The 17984-nt window shown below is 34.7% G+C and overlaps 1 protein-coding gene across 1 annotated transcript in view; it reads right to left on the reverse strand.

The window, feature by feature from the left end:
• Positions 1–17984, reverse strand: part of LOC134531251 (multidrug resistance-associated protein 1-like) — a 592793-nt gene that overhangs the window by 226587 nt on the left and 348222 nt on the right. The window contains exon 16 of the mRNA XM_063366941.1: positions 3104–3271. Coding sequence (XP_063223011.1) covers positions 3104–3271 — 168 coding nt within the window. The remainder of the gene's footprint in view (positions 1–3103; positions 3272–17984) is intronic.

Genomic DNA, 17984 nt, shown 5'->3' on the forward strand with positions numbered 1-17984 from the left:
TTAATTTGTTTCCATTACTGTACACTCCGACGTAATCTTGTACCACCCAGTGCACCTGTGCTTGTTTGCAGGCTTCAATTAGATACGGTTTGCTGACGATTTGTGACCGCAGCATCTCATCCGCGGTTCGCGTCACGTTTTCTCCATGTAACAAAATGACTTTCGTGCTAGTGAACGCTACCCCAACCCCACTGCTAGCAACTTTCATTTCTCGGAGGCAAGCATACGTAAGGGTTTTGCCGTCACGTACTGGACTAGGTTACAGCCAGCGACGAAGCCTCGGGACGGTCCACATGACGCCTTTCCCAGGCGATTTAGCAAATTTAAACCCCTTTCCCCTCATCACCCACTGGTGGCTTCACGGGAACTCCAACCCGGTGCAACGACCCCCAGTGAACCCAGGCGGGGACATTGTCTCCCCAAGGACATTCCCACTTGTCAAACAGAGCCCTCAGCGAAGTCTAGCGGCAGGAAAAATCCCTAACCTTGCTCTGAGCGCTGGTCGCGAGCGCGCCCACTGCACTCTAGCGGACGTCTCGGTGACCCTCCAGGCAGGTTCTCGTCTTGCCCGCCAGAGTGCACTACTGATCCCTCCCATAAGAGACAGCTTGTCACAATCGACCTTGGCAGCAGTCGCAGTGCGATTGCGATTTTAGTTCGCCTACGACTCACGTGAGAGCGTGGCGAACATGATGCAGTCTGCTTCGCCCCTTCGGGCATCTCCGGACACCTTCGGGCAATCACCACCCCCCCTTTCTTTGGCTGGGGGCAGTTGCTTCCTTTAATTAGGCGCCCCGACGCCATTTTTTGAAGATTCGGCGGGCAGCAACTGGTCTGTGCGGACCACGCGTCGCGATCTGCGAGAGTTAATTTCCGTTGTTCGTCCCAGACTCGACACTACGTCATGTATTCGCCAACGTAAAGGCATAGAGGCCTCAATTTTCTAATTTTTAATTTTTGCTGCCCGCAATAGTATTTTTTTGTTAATCTAAATTATTTCATTTTCTCTAATCATGATTACCGAGAATTTCCATGCCGCGAGCTGCCTTCCCTGCTCCTGGAGGCAGTCTACCCCTGTTTTGGGTAAGTGATCGTCATCCCTACCCCCCCCCCCCTTTTTTTTTTTTTGCCTTTCACTGGGCATAGTCTTGCCCAGGCTTAGCCGCCTGTTAACCAGTCTAAGTAATTTGGGACTTTGGTTGCAGGCGAGGTCCAAGTTGAGGCCCAAGTTGAGGTCCAAAATTAGCTCCAAGTTCAGCTTCGAAGTTTAGCTCCAAAATTAGCTGCAAGCTCCACTCCAATTATAACTCCGAGTTTATCTCCAAGTTTCTACTCAAAATGATTTTTTCTGGACTTTAATCTGCCGAAACCTCCGGTGCCAGGACACAGGATATAATTAAATTTCAATGTAATTGTTTCTTTCTTTTGAGCCTGCGAGCTAACTTAAAACCAGTATTAAGTTCAAGATGTATTATGGTGTTACTTTTATATGTATTTTGTTGCCCCGGGGCATTTTGTAATCAATATCTTTTAATACCAATGTAATTAAAAGATAAAAACAAAAGTAAATTATTTTAGTAAAAGGGCACTTATATAAATCAAACCACCAGTCTTGTTATTTCATTATTATTCATCCCCGATCCACATAGCCTACTAGAGTTGCTAGGAGGTTATAAATAAAATTCTTTTATACGACGTCTGGGCACCTCTGTGATTATTGTTGTTATTGTTTTGTTTTCAGGGCGTTCGTTATAATATATATATATATAAAAGTAGCCCAACTTCTTTTGCTTGATTTGAAGTCATTTGCAGTAATCATAGAATATTGTATTATTTTTATTTAAAAAAATACTGCTTTAGCTTGCTTACGTTTCCGCTACAACTAAGTTCTTACATAAGTGAATATGATATATACATTCAATTATGTACGTCAAACTGCACCAAAACATATCAATATAGGCCTAGAAATGAGCTGTCTTTAAGCATTCATGTAACAGACAATTGTGAAAACCAATTGAATTAGGTAGGGCAAGTAGGGAATACTTGAAACTTGCTTCATGTTTTAGTTTTCATAATTTAGAGTGTTTATTATTAATTAAGTTTAAATAATAATAAACATTTCAATCTCAGTGTAAGTAATAATTGCCAGTAATTACAGTTAGAAAAAAGAGAACACACATTATTTTTAAACGAATCAGTTATTTTTAATTATTCTATGCTTAATATTAGGAATTGGATCCATATCTCAAATATTTCAAGGGATTCAAATTGAACCGAACAGAAAATCAAGGATTCGCACATCCTTAAAGACAGGGATATATAGCAGTGTTTCAGGTTGAAAGTAACATATATTTTATTCATAAAATTCAGTCTAGTAGATCCTGAGAAAAAAAACCTTCACCAAAAATACAAGTGGTATTTTTATTTTTGTTCCTAGTGCAGCTACAAGGTTGAAATTTGGGGTGAATTTGTAACCCATCAGACGCAACTTTTGTCCAAAATTTGGAACGAATGTGCGTGGGGGCCGTTCACCCCTACTTAGTCGGCTATGGCCTTTGAACCTGCATAGTGTGATGTTTTACACACACATATTAACCCCAACCATTATGCTGACAGTTACAACCTATTCTTAATAACTTGACTGGTTCTCTCCCCAGTATAATAAATTTAGCCAAAAATTGTGGTAACAATTATGTCCCTGAACAACTACGCTAAATTTACTATATTTTGCTTTTGAAAATTTTGGGAACATTCAACTTTGATTTTCTGAAGTTTTGCGTGCCTCTATTACATTAATTAAGAAACATACATTGTGTGACAATGAATGGGAAAACCACTATAATTATAAAAAAATTACTATTTTAGTAAGTTTGTATAACCCCTAAATAAAAAAAAAATTAAACAATATGTCTAACTAGGTACACAAAGCAGACAGAAAACATCATGGTCTTGGTTGCACTGTTCCCTTGAAGCTGAAGAATACTGCTCTTTGGAAGTAGTATCTCTGCCATATCTACAGAGATGAAGGTTTACCTCCTCTTGAAACCAAATGTACAAACAGCATACGTGAGTAAGCTCAATGACATACGTAACATACGGGTACCTTGTTCTTCAGCATGCCTGTTGGTCCGATCACCTTCTCGAAGATGTGTTTCCCGACATGGCTGTCGACGGCGCTGAGAGGGTCGTCCAACAGGTACACGTCACAATTGTTGTACACGGCTCTGGCGAGAGACACTCGCTGCTTCTGACCTCCGCTGAGGTTGATGCCCTACAGAACATCACACATCACATACAGCTCACACAGTTACACAAATGTATGTGACAGTGAAACTGCTGGCACTTATGGCAACATATGTGAAACTAGTCTGAAATAAAAATAGTTATGCTATGTATGCACAGTAAAAATAGAGCTATGCTGAAGTACAGTATTTTGCCGATCTGCCGATATTGATTTGGTGATATGCCTTAAGTTTGCCAATACAGAAGAAATGTACCATTACATAAAGTCAATTTAAGTAAGTGCTGTATTTCTTATGTGTCAATTAGCTGAGACACAGAACACAAATACTTCACTTGCATCCATGGAACTCTAATGAGGACACATATATACCAGTCTTATTTAAGGGCTACCCTTACTGGTAAAAATGTTAAATTTTAATGTCCAAAATAAACTAGGCTGAAGTTGGATTTATTCCAGCTATATTTTCCTTCCCCTCATTTCCCCCACCCAGAGATGTGGGCTGAGCCAAGCGGTACAGCACTGAAGATACAAAATACATCACGTTATTTTTTATTATTTATTTTTTTTTATTTGTATTTGTGACATGCCCACCGACAGCTAAAACACTTTTATGGTGGGCACGAAAAAAAAAAAAAACAACTAAAATACAAAATACAGAAAACAAAAAAAAAAAAAGCTTATAACAACACAGAAACACAAATACATAAACAAGACAAACAGAGATATATAGAAATAAGAACAATAACAACTAGGTCATTAACAAAAATAAAAAACAAATACAAACATAATTAATACAGGTAAAATCAAATTATTAAATGTTAAGAGATATTGAAGGAAAAATAATATAGCTATGACAGACATAAATCAGAATATATATAACTAAACACTGTTGGAATTCAAATATATATTATTGTAATTTGTTATAAGTCTATAAATAATATCATTATTAGTAATGAGAGTACACAGAGTAGAGCGTAAGCGGGAATTGAATTGAGGAATTCTTAAGGCAGTATTTTCAAGAAGATAAGGGCATCTGAATTTATGAATGTTATGAACAAAAAGAGCATCAAGATAGGCCCTACGGTCTACCAGAGGTGTCCAAATGGGGCGTGGGAGGTTCCTTGTAATAATTAAATCTATAACTTTATTTTGAATACTTTCGATTTTTTCAGTATCTGTTAAGTTGATACCATTCCAGATAACAGAGCCATATTCTAATTTTGATCTTATAAGTGCCATGTAAAGAGAGATAAGTGAGTCTGAGTTGGTTGCATAAGAAGTAATAAATTTTATAAGCGCTAGAGTTCTTTGTGCATAGGAATATATGTAATCTACATGTTTATGGAAATATAGTTTTGAATCAAGGATGATACCGAGATCCTTTGTGTAGTGGGCTTGAGAGATGATAGAATTCGCTAATTTGTATGAATATTTAATCAGATGGTATTTCCTAGTGAACGATATAACCTTGGTTTTATCTTTGTTGAGTTTGACCAAGTTTCTTAGACACCAATTATTAACTTTAATAATATCTTCTTGTAATAATTCACAATCCTCTAAGGAATAAATAATTTTATAAATTTTTAGGTCATCAGCAAAAAGAATTCCAGTAGAGTAGCAAAGTACTTGTGTAATGTCATTAATAAATATATTGAAGAGAAGGGGTGAAAGAGTACCTCCCTGGGGAACACCGGAACACGCATTATACTGAGAAGATCTATGATTGTTGATCGATACAAAAAAACTTCTGTTGGATAGGTAGCTTGAGAACCAATTGATATAGTTTCCACAGAGACCAAAATGGGATAATTTAATAAGAAGTAAGGAATGGTTTACAGTATCAAAGGCTTTGGCCAAGTCGAAGTAACAGGCATCGGCCTGACCCCTATTAGTAACTATATTATATACAGGATTAAGAAAGGTAAGAAGATTAGTGGTAGTAGACATACCAGACCTGAAACCATGTTGATTATTGGTGAGAGTATTACTAAGTTGAAAATTTAAAAATTTAGCTATAATTTTTTCAAAAATTTTGGAGAACCCATTAAGTAATTATATTGGCCTGTAGTTTGAGACGTCTAATTTTGAACCATTTTTGTGAATAGGAATCATTTTTGCTATTTTCCAATTATTGGGAAATATATTCGTTTTCAGACTGGTGTTAAAAATGTGATAAAGTAGAGGTACTAAAAGATGGGCACAGCCTTTAAGAATAAAATTGGGAATGCCATCAGGACCTGTGGATTTAGTTGATTTTAAGTCCTTAATTGCCCAAAGTATTAGACTTTCAGAAATTTTAGGCACAGCTATAGTCTCAACAGACATGACCGATGTAGTTATTTGGGGAGAAGAATTTGGGGTTACATATACACTAGAGAAATACTGAGCAAACACATTCGTTCCACATTCGGATCATTTGATATATCCCCATTTACTTTAAGAGAAAGTTGTTCATAATAACCATCTTTCATTAATTTAACATATCTCCAGAAACTTTTAGGGTTTTTCTTGATATTGTTGTTTGTCGATTAAGTCCAGTGGATTTTGTCGCGTTTAATTAGAGATTTCACAGATTTTCTAAAATGAGAGAACTTTGCATAGTAGAATAGATTATTATTTCTTTTGTAATACTTGTGGAAATGTTTTTTAGATTTAAGAGCACTTATTAATTTGTTGGAAAACCAAAGGGGATATTTAGATTTTTTTTTTAATAGAAAGAGGTATATAAGTATAAATTTTTTCAGAAATACAAGTTGTTAGTACAGTACCACACATACAAAATGCCACATTTTGTACAGCACTACACATAAAAAGTGCAAAAAGTGCTTAACTACCCATACAAAATGCAACAAACTGTACAACACTACACATTCGAAATGCAACACGAAAGGAACTGCAAGTACATTACAGAACATATAAAGTGCAATACTGCGATTAAGTTAGCTCTATTCTATTTGTAATGAAGTACAGCACTACCCAAACAACATGCAACATGGAAGGAAAAACATGAATGTACAGCATAAACATTCCTGTACAGTACAGGTCAAACTATTATAGAGATATAATGGAGTACAGCACTACCCATAATAAATACAACACAGGAAAAAAGTACAGCACTACAAACATGAAAGAAAATTCTAGTACAGTACTACACATATAAAGTGCAACACTGGGCTGAAGTTAGCTATGTTCAAGATTTAACAAAGTACAGCACTACCCAAACAAAATGACTCAGCTGAAGTTAGCTTTATCTCAGATTTATTTGACTGTGCTATTCATAAAATAAACAAAAAATGCAGTACAGCACTGTTCAAAATATGTGTCACTACACTGAAAAGTACAGTACCCACCATACAATATGCAACATCAAAGGTACAGCAGTGCTAAAATAATGTAGAATAAAAATTACAACTCTGATATAAAAAAAGCATCTAAACTTCAGCACAGGCCAATAATGAGTCGTTATATAAAAATTTACAGTAAAATAATAACATAAGCAACATAAAGGGTATGCTACATCAAAAAAAAAAAAGTATAAATGAGTGGTTCTCAGCATACAGAACTTACCAAAGGCATCTAAACCAAAAAAATAACACCATTATGCAGTACCACAACATTTAAATATTTTTTAAGCTTTAACTAAAGTTTTACCGATAGAGCTGTTATGTCTTTCTCTAGTGCATATTGTCTACTTCACTAAGAAATTACACAATGCGTGGTACCTGCCGTACAGCTCTATCAAAATCGTTTAAACCAAAATTCTCAGACCAGTATATAGTTTTTAGAAATGATAGAAATCCTCAACTTACACTGAAAAATAGAGGGGGTGGTGTACTTTCAGCCTTTAACAAAACCAAATTTTTATCAGTGCTACCTGTTTACATTTACGACTTTCCCGGTATTGAAGCTATCTGGATCAAGGTAAACATGTCTCCTGCAACAACTTTTATCATCGGAACTATCTACCAAGCCCCGGACATCTCGCCGAATAAATATCTCGAGTACCTTGAATACTTGGAAGAAAAACTATCCACCACTCAAGAAGATATTTTAATTCTTGGTGATTTTAATGTTCCAGGTATTGATTGGCTCACTCGGCACTCTTCAAACATTACTCATTCACATGTCAAATCCAAAGCCAATTACCTTCTCAATTTTGTGTCTACATTGGGTCTGACCCAATATAATCACACCCAACCTTGCAAAAATATTCTCAATTTATGCTTAACAAATCTATCTCAGTGTACAGTCTCTGAAATACTTACCAAAGAAGATCTGTATCATCCAGTTCTAAACATTAACATTGAAATTTATTCTAGCTCAAGAAGTGTTAACCCTCCCTACAGAAATTACAAGGACTGTAATTTTTTAGGTCTTTATAACTCCATAAAAAATTATGACTGGTCTCATTTCTATGAATCAACCAATGTTAATCATCAGGTGGATGTTTTAACAAATTGTATAACTGACAATATGAACACATTTATACCACTAATTTCTAAATAGTTACCCAAATATCCGTTTTGGTTTTCTAATGACTTAATTCAAGCATTAAAATAAAATAAAAACATTTTCACAAACTTTATAAACGATCTAACAATCCTTATTATTATTTAAAGTTTTCACATTTTCGCAAAATGGCAAAATCTTATATAAAACGTGATAAAATTAATTGGATCCGCTATACTAATAACAACATCAAGAACAATCCAAAGAAATTCTGGAAGTATGTTAAATTAATGAAAGATGGTTACTATGAACAATATTCTTTAAAAATAAATGATGATATTTGTGATGATCCAACTGTTTTATCTAATGTTTTTGCACAATATTTTTCCAGTGTCTACAAGACTTCAACCAATAATGTGATGTCTTCAAACATGTCCTCGGATTCTATTCCTATGTCCTACATTTCTGAATCCCTTATTCTATGGGGCATCAAGTCTCTCAAGTCATCCAAATCCACCGACCCAAATGGCATCCCTAATTTTATCTTAAAAGGCTGTTCGTACTTATTAGTTCCTCTTCTTTATCATATCTTTAACACCAGTTTGCATTCTCAAGTTTTCCCTGACAAATGGAAAATAGCAAAGGTCATTCCGATACACAAACATGGCTCTAAATTGATTGTGTCAAACTATAGACCAATATCTTTACTTAATGGTTTCACAAAAATATTTGAAAAAATTATACACAAAGTTTTAAATTTTCAACTTCAAAATAAATTATCAGCCAGTCAGCACGGTTTCAGATCTGGAATGTCCACCACTACTAACCTAATTACTTTTCTTGACCCAATCCATAATATAGTTACTAACAGAGGTCAGGCATATGCCTGTTATTTTGATCTAGCCAAAGCATTCGATACAGTAAATCATTCGCTACTTTTAAAAAAAAATATCAGACTTTGGTTTTTGTACTAAATACTTGAACTGGTTTTCTAGCTATCTCAACAATAGATATTTTTTTGTATCTGTCAATAACCATAAATCCTCTTTACACCATGCTAGTTCTGGAGTACCACAAGGTGCCACTCTCTCACCTCTCCTCTTCAATATATTTATAAATGACATTACCATGGTCCTTAATTACTCAACTGGTGTACTATTTGCTGACAATCTGAAAATCTCTAAAATAATATATACAGTCAATGATTGCGCTCTTCTACAAAGGGACATTAATGAAATAAATAATTGGTGTCTTCTAAACTTGGTCAATCTTAACGATAATAAAACTAAGGTAATATACTTTACTAGGAAATATAACCCTATAGTATAGTTTATAATTACATTCTGAATAACCAAATCTCAAAAACTTTCATTGTAAAAGACCTTGGTGTCTTTCTAGATTCAAAATTATTTTTTCATAAACAAATCAACTACTTAAACTCCATTTCAAAAAGAACACTTGCTATTATAAAATATATCACTCATTATGCTACCAATTCCGATTAAATTATTTCTCTTTACTTGGCATTAATTCGATGTAAATTATAATACTGTTCAACTATCTGGAATGACATTGGGTCGACTGATATTGAGAAACTAGAAAATTTACAAAACAAATTGTCTCAACTAATAATTCATAGAGGTTTTCCGCATCCCAATCTTATTCCTTTAGCAGACCGTAGAGCCTATTTGGACTATCTTTTTGTTCATAATATTTATAACTATAAAATTAAATGTAGCTATATTCTTGAGAACACCAGATTGAGAATCCCCCAATTCAACTCTCGCCACTTTTCTAGTTTATGTACTATTTCTAACAAGAATGAATTTATTTAAAAACTTGTTAAAAACTATAATAGACACAACACCAAGTCAAATTAATTGTGAACAGAGCTATGTTTTAAAGAATTTAATGTAATTTATATCCTCATACTAATTATAGTTAGCATTTTTTCTCTTTCACTTTTACATTATTGTACTATATTAAATGTTATGTTTTGCTGCTTACTACCTTACTACTTTGTACTAATTATTATTTTAAGTATTATATTTGTATTTGTCCTTGTGTTGACTGTTTGTATGGATGTCTTGTCCTTTGTTTCTTGTTTCTTTATGTATTTGTGTATATTTTGTATACGTCGTGCCCACCGCTAAAGTCCCTGGACTGTTGGTGCGCATGTAACAAAATACAAATAAATAAATAAATAAAAATAAATAACACAATGTTAAGTAAGGAAACATATGATTTTTTTTTTTCTGTTATAACTAATCGCTGCAACAATAGAGCTGTTACGCTTTTCTGTTCTGCGCAGGGTCTGCTACATCAAAAAAATTATAAATATGTGGTTTGCAGCGTACAGCACATACAAAAGGCATCTAAACCAAAAATATAACACCATTATGCAGTACTACAAAATTAAAATATTTTTTAAAGTATTAACTAAACATTGCACCGATAGAGCTGATCTGTCTTTCTCTTGTGCGTATTGTCTGCTTCACCAAGAAATTACAAAAAGTCTTGTACCTGACCTGCCGTACAGCTCTATCAAAATCGTCTAAACCAAAATAATAATACAACTTTGGGACAGGAAACATTTGTTTTATTTTTTTTCCAGTTCTAATTAAACGTTGCACCGATAAAGCTGATATGTCTTTCTTTTGTGCGTATTGAGTGCTTCTCCAAGAAAATACAAAATTCGTGGTACCTGCCGTACAACTCTATAAAAATTGTCTAAACCAAAATGATAACACAACTTTAAGCCGGGAAACATTTGATTTATTTTTTTCCCGTTATAAATCAAGGTTGCAACAATAGAGCTGTTAGGCTCTTCTATTGTGCGCATGGTCTGCTACATAAAAAAAAAATATAATTTTGTGGTTCTCAGTGTACAGCACTTACCAAAGGCATCTGAATAAAAAAAATAACACCATTATGCAGTACATACTACAACCAGGGTGTCTACCAGATCTAGTAAATGAAATTCTCTGATTTTTCCAGGTTTTCCAGGTCAAAAACTGAACTTTTCCATGTTTTCTGTAACACAATTACGACATTCCACGAAACTGAAAAAACTGCATAACAGTACATTGACGGGTTTCAAAGTATTTCAACTCACTTAAATTAGTAAAAAAATACCTTCTTCCAGACGTGGCCAAAGTGACTCAATTGATGGCAAATAAAACATGCTGCTACAAATATTTTAAAAACTTAATTTTGCAAAAACATAAGTAAAAGGAAGCTCCCATCAATTTCGCAGTGACTCAACTTTTGCGTCTATTGCACTTGCTTCAGAATGAGCCAAATCCAACACTCGAGCCTTCTTCAACTGCAATGCCTTGATCTCCTCGTCAACTCTTCTTTTTCTGCCTTCTTCTTGTCTGTAGCTTCCTTTTCTTTTTGTTTTGTTTGCAGGGCTTCCTTACGCCTACAACTAGAATTTCTTACATACCGTAACATGGACTTGGTGATATCAACATGCTCTACACCTCCAGAACGTTCAACAAAGTCGTACATCTGTCTTTGTGCGATCAGTATTTCTTCCTGCAAGTTTTCAGTCAGCAAATTAGAATTTACTGAAAATCCTCTTTCCAATGATGCATTTCCATGGGAAAGTACCAACATCATCCTCACAAACTTTAGAAGGCCTGTTTTGGCAGCTACTGTATGTGCCTTAAGAATGAGCATCCACAAGTGATCAAGGCGCCAGTCTTCTCGAGAAAAAGACGAGAACAGTGCTTCAGAATCTTGCGAGGAACAAACCAACTGATATGATCACTCAATGTTATCAGCTTCTTGTCCTTATAGCCACTTGTTTTGAAGACAACATTCTAAACTGTACTTCACACGCTGTTTCCTCACACCCGAATTTAAAGCCACAGACGGACATAAGCAGGAAATTCCCTTGGTAAGTTTGTACTTCAGGGGACTTTTGTCTTGAAGTTTTTCTACCATAACCTTTAGACAAGTCCTAACATCATTTTTCAGTAACAGGACAGACTTTACTGGTAATTTATCTTTCTTGATGGCATGGCGTACTGCATAACCCAACTTGATATTGTTAGCAGTCAATAGATTTTCCTGGTTATCCACATCCAACCGAGATACATTGTGTTTCTCCCTAAAGCTCTTCAGTACCTCTGGTTTCAAAAACTTTCCTGCCAAAGCTAATAAAATGTCTACCAGTGAATCATAGAGAAAAGGTGCCATGAGTGCTTCACTTTAGAACATTGTGAGAAACAATTCCCACTCTGATGCCAAAGAGTAGAAGAATGTCAATTTTACTTTCTTCAAGAGCACTTTTCACTACACTGAAAGACACAGATGAAATAGAAACTTCACTAACAAATTTCTTTAGGTGGGGTAACGTTTTCATGGCACGCTCAGCAACTGCAGTATTCCATCTGATTGCACAAAATTTCTTGGAAAAAAGCTCTGATCCAGTTATTCTAATGTAATCTGCCCTCCTTGCAGGTAGGTACATGCATAAACAAATAGTAACTGTGCCTCAAAAACTAACAACATCCAATTGTATAGCAGAAATTCAAGTTTTGAAAGCACCATGGACCGTATGAAGCCCACAGCTACCAATTTTGTAGCAACGATGGCGAATCTTCACCAAAAGTGTCTGTGATATGTATTTTCAAAGCTAACAAAAATGCCCAGTTTACGTTGAGGGCATCCATTGATGCACCTGTCGGTATAATCAGAACATGGGAAGCACATGCTGCAGCACATCACGTCAGCAGGATAACAGACCAGCTTGAACCAGTTTGTATCACATGATTTAACGCCACTTCCGAATCCGATGGTAAATAAAAGAAAATGGACGTGGGAACTGTTTGTTATTTTCCATTCAAAAATAAAAAAATTGGGCGCGATTCACTTGATGCTACGTCATGCAAGCAGATCAATAAACAAAAAACGTAATGCCAACTTCAACCTACCAAACAAAAATTCCCTGATTTTTTAAAAAATTCCCTGATTTTTCTCTGATTACAATATTCACTGATTTTTCCAGGTTTTCCAGGTCAGTAGACACCCTGTACAACATTCCAAAATTTTTTTTTATATTTAACTATAGTTTGCACCGATAGAGCTGATATGTCTTTCTCTTTTGCGTATTGTCTGCCGTACAGCTCTATCAAAATCATCTAAACCAAAATATTAACACAACTTTGGGACAGGAAACATTTTTTTTTTTTTTTTCATTTCTAATTAAACGTTGGACCGATAGAGCTGATATGTCCTTCAGTTGTGCGTATTGTCTGCTTCACAAAGAATTTACAATATGCGTGGTACCTGACGTACAGCTCTATCAAAATCGTCTAAAAAAAAATGATAACACAATGTTGAGCCAGGAAACATTTGATTTTTTTTTCTGTTATAACTAAACGCTTGCAACAATAGAGCTGTAAGGCTCTTCTGTTGTGCGCAGGGTCTGCTATATCAAAAAAATTATAAATATGTGGTTTGCAGCGTACAACTCATACAAAAGGCAGCTAAACCAATAATATAACACCATTATGCAGTACTACAAAATTTAAATATTTTTTTAAGTATTAACTAAACTTTGCACCCATAGAACTGATATGTCTTTCTGTTGTAATTTCTTGGTGAAGCAGACAATACGCATAAGAGAATGACATATCAGCTCTATCGGTGCAAACTCTCGTTAAAGTTAAAAACATAATTGAATGTTGTAGTACTGCATAATGGTGTAATATTTTTGGTTCAGATGCCTTTGATAAGTGCTGTATGTTGAGAACCACAAAATTATAACTTTATTTTATGTAGCAGACCATGTGCACAACAGAAAAGCCTAACAGATCTATTGTTGCAACCTTGATTTATAACGGGAAAAAAATAAAACAAATGTTTCCTGGCTCAATGTTGTGTTATCATTTTGGTTTAGACGATTTTGATAGAGCTGTACAGAGGTACCACGCATTTTGTAATTTCTTGGTGAAGAAGACAATACGCACAACAGAAAGACATATCAGCTCTATCGGTGCAACGTTTAATTAGAAGTGAAAAAAAAAATAAAAAAAATGTTTCCTGTCCCAAAGTTGTGTTATCATTTTGGTTTAGACGATTCTGATAGAGCTGTATGGCAGGTACCACGCATTTTGTAATTTCTTGGTGAAGCACACAATACGCACAAGAGAAAGACATATCAGCTCTTTCGGTGCAAACTTTAGTTAAAGCTTAAAAATGTTTGATTGTTTGTAGTACTGCATAATGGTGTAATTTTTTTGGTTCAGATGCCTTTGGTAAGTGCTGTATGGATGAAAACCACTCATTTATACTTTTTTTTTTGATGTAGCATACCCTTTATGTTGCTTATGTTATTATTTTGCTGTAAATTTTTATATAACGACTCATTTTTGGGCTGTGCTGAACTTTAGATGCTTTTTTATATGAGAGTTGTATTTTTAATTCTACACAATTTTAACACTGCTGTACTTTTGATGTTGCATATTGTATGGTGGGTACTGTATGTTTCAGAGTAGTGACACATATTTTGAACAGTGCTGTACAGTATTTTTATTTTATTTTATGGATAGCACAGTCCGGTATTAATGTTGCACTATGTTATAGCGAAATGTTTATGCATGGTCTCTGCCGATATTGTGTGGTGTCATGCAGCATTTTATGGACGTGCCTGTACATTTAATTTTTATGGTACTTTTTTGATCAGGTCTGTACTTTTGATAAGGTATATAACATGTTGAGCAATTTACATTGTAATTTCACAAATAATCTTTTGCACAGTACTGTTGTTTTGATGTTCCTTTTTTATGGTTGGCTCACCAAAGTGTTGCATTATTTTATGGTGAGTACTGTACATGCTTATTTTAAAGTGTTGCATATTGTATGGTGTTTACTGTACATTTCAGTGTAGTGACAAATATTTTTGAGAGTACTGTACTGGGTTTGTTGCTTATTTTATCGAAGGAACAGTCCAGTGTTAATTATTTATTTATTTATTTATTTATTAATATTGTAACATGCCCCCCAACAGCCGAGGGCTTAAGCGGTGGGCACGACACATATATACAAGGACAACATATAAACAATACAAACAAAATACAAACAAACAAGTAAAGTTAAAATAAGTATTACTATTAAAAATAAACATCGAAATATAAAATGCATAAAAAGAAATATAAAACATAGACATTACAGTATAATAAAATTACTAATTGCAGGCTTATGTAAAAATTAAATTAAAAAATAATACATAGTATACCTAGCTACACTTTCACAGATTAAGATGATCAATTTTATTGAAATTAGAAATGAGTCGAAAAATTTTATCATACTTTTTATGGTATGTACATATGGTAGATGTTAAACGACTGTTAAATTGGGGAATTCTAATGGCAGTATTATCAAGAATGGACTTACAATTTAATTTTGAACAGTAACAGTTTTTAATAAATACATAATCCAGATAGATACGGCGTTCAGAAAGAGAATCTATAATAAGCTGAGAGAAGTTTTTAAGTTTAATTATTTTATCAAATTTATTCTGAATTGATTCTAATTTATTGCTATCGGAAGCATTAATTGAATTCCAAATAACTGAACAATATTCTAACTTAGATCTAACAAGTGATAAATAAAGACAAAGAAGAGAGTCACTGTTTGTAGCATAGAACGTAATATATTTGATAAATGCTATATTTTATGCACTATTTCAGGGTGTCTACCCATGTTGAGTCACAGAATTCCTGTACAATTTCCGTACATTCCCGTACACTAATAAAAAATTTCATGTACATTTACAGCTTACAGTATCACTAATTAGGATAATAGCAATGTTAAAAAAAATTGTACAAAAAAAAAATTCACAAAAAATATTTTTACCAAAAACTTGGATTTCAAGAAAATTTGTCACAGAAAAGTTAGGCCTACCTTTATGTTGATAAAATTTAGCTTATTCTAGGTTACTTTGCACTGCAGCCAAACTTTTCCACATGGCAACTGTCAAATTTTTAACTTTTATCTTTAGAGGCTGTATATATACCTGTACCAGTTTTGTTTTTATTATTTTTGTTTCCCATGTCTGTATTTTTGGTATATTTATCTTAAACTGCTTGTGTATTAACTTATATTTGTTGACGTGGCCTATACTATTTGTACAAATGTCTGTATGGTCAAATGGATGAAAATAAATAAATAAATGAAACTCGCATGACCTTGCGCGCGATATGCCACTTGCCAAATGCCAATTTTGCCAACCAAGTTCCTGTCCAACATAGTACAGTACACGCGCCCCTCGAAGTAACACGGTAATCCATTCAAAGAAAAATGGAGCACTAATCAAAAATATTTTTAACATAAGAGTGCATGTTAAACAAAATAATTGTTTTTCCCGCCTTTGAAATATGTATGTTTACTGTACCATACTCCACATTTATCCTGTTTAAAATTTGGTTGTCTGTAAAGTCGGTTTATGGACGATAGTTTAACGTGACAACGTCATAACAAAACATTGATGAAATGATTGCATACTTTTATGAATAAAATTGAATCATTTTTATTTTAATAATAAAGGAATAATAACTTTTCACTTCACTTTATAAACAGTCGAGTGGAAGCGATAGATGCAGCGCAAGCGTCCAATGAGCGTAACGGGACACAGCGTAACGGAACAATGTGTGTAATGGGACACTTTCGTGCGTGTAGCCGGCGTTCATCGATTTATTAGACGTTGTCACATCAAAAAGTTTTTTTTCTGGAAACGTAATGCGCTGTCAACTTCAACTAGCGCAACCTGTCATGCATGAGATTAACTGACCTCGAAAGCTTCTGACATTTCCCGCCAGATGGAAGTAGTAGCATAAACAAGGCTGTATAAACACGCTCCACGGATATATTAATGTAATTTTATTGCTTGTAAAACTTTTAACTAGACATAAGAAAACTGGGCGAGTGGCAAGTGGTTATTACGATTACGCGGCAACTTGTGTTGGTTGATCCCATCGTCTGCATTCAGCACTCTGCAATAAAGCACCAGCATTATTGTAGAGAATCAATAATCACACGATTCACGATTGTGTTGCAGTAAAATCTTCGGTTTTTAATATTAATGTATAAATGTTGTTGACGGGCGGGTAAAAGTCAAAAGTTCCCGGACATCGGGATAAATTCCTGCACAATCCCCGTATTTTTCCCGGGCAGTATAATTCCTGTACAATTCCCGTTTTTCCCGTTTTTCCCGGTTGGTAGACACCCTGTATTTTATGTTGAGTACTGTACTTTTAGACCTTCCCACGTCGCGTGGTGGGAGAAATGAGGGCAAGCCAAATAAATCTGAGATAAAGCCAAATTCAGCTGAGTCATTTTGTTTGGGTAGTGCGGTACTTTGTTAAATCTTGAACATAGCTAACTTCAGCCCACTGTTGCACTTTATATGTGTAGTGCTGTACTAGAATTTTATTTCATGTTTGTAGTGCTGTGATTTTTTCCTGTGTTGCATTTAGTATGGGTAGTGCTGTACTCCATTATATCTCTATAATAGTTTGACCTGTACTGTACAGGAATGTTTATGCTGTACATTTATGTTTTTCCTTCCATGTTGCATTTTGTTTGGGTAGTGCTGTACTTCATAACAAATATAATAGAGCGAACTTAATCGCAGTGTTGCTCTTTATATACTTTCTGTAATGTACTTGCATTTCATTTCGTGTTGCATTTAATATGTGTAGTGTTGTACAGTTTGTTGCATTTTGTATGGGTAGTCAAGCACTTGTTGCACTTTTTATGGGTAGTGCTTTACAAAAAAATGTTGCATTTTGTATGTGTAGTAATGTACAATTGCACAATTTCTTTTATTTCTGTGTTGCATTTTGTATGTGTAGTGCTGTACACAATAACGTGATGTATTTTGGATCTTCAGTGCTGTACCGCTTGGCTCAGCCCACATCTCTGGGTGGGGGAAATGAGGGGAAGGAAAATAAAGCTGGAATAAATCCAACTTCAGCCTAGTAAAATTAAAGGTGTTACCCATTCGCAGGGTAAATACGGTACTAAATATTATCAATATCAGTTCTGACATTTGATTTGGCACAGCTCTAGCAAAAAAGTTAAAAACAAATCATAGTTATTGTGGCCAATAAAATTGTAGATCAATGCACGACATCACTCAATTTTACAAACATATTTTGTAGCATTGCAGAACCCTGCCCTCCTAATTAAATAATTTTCTTTTAAACTTCTTTTTGTATAGGTAAATATAAATAAGTCAATGTTTTTAGAGTGGTGTGTATGTTAGGAGACAGTATAA

The sequence above is a fragment of the Bacillus rossius genome, chromosome 3, assembly GCF_032445375.1.
Source record: "Bacillus rossius redtenbacheri isolate Brsri chromosome 3, Brsri_v3, whole genome shotgun sequence".
In the NCBI taxonomy this organism is placed as follows: Eukaryota; Metazoa; Arthropoda; class Insecta; order Phasmatodea; family Bacillidae; genus Bacillus; species Bacillus rossius.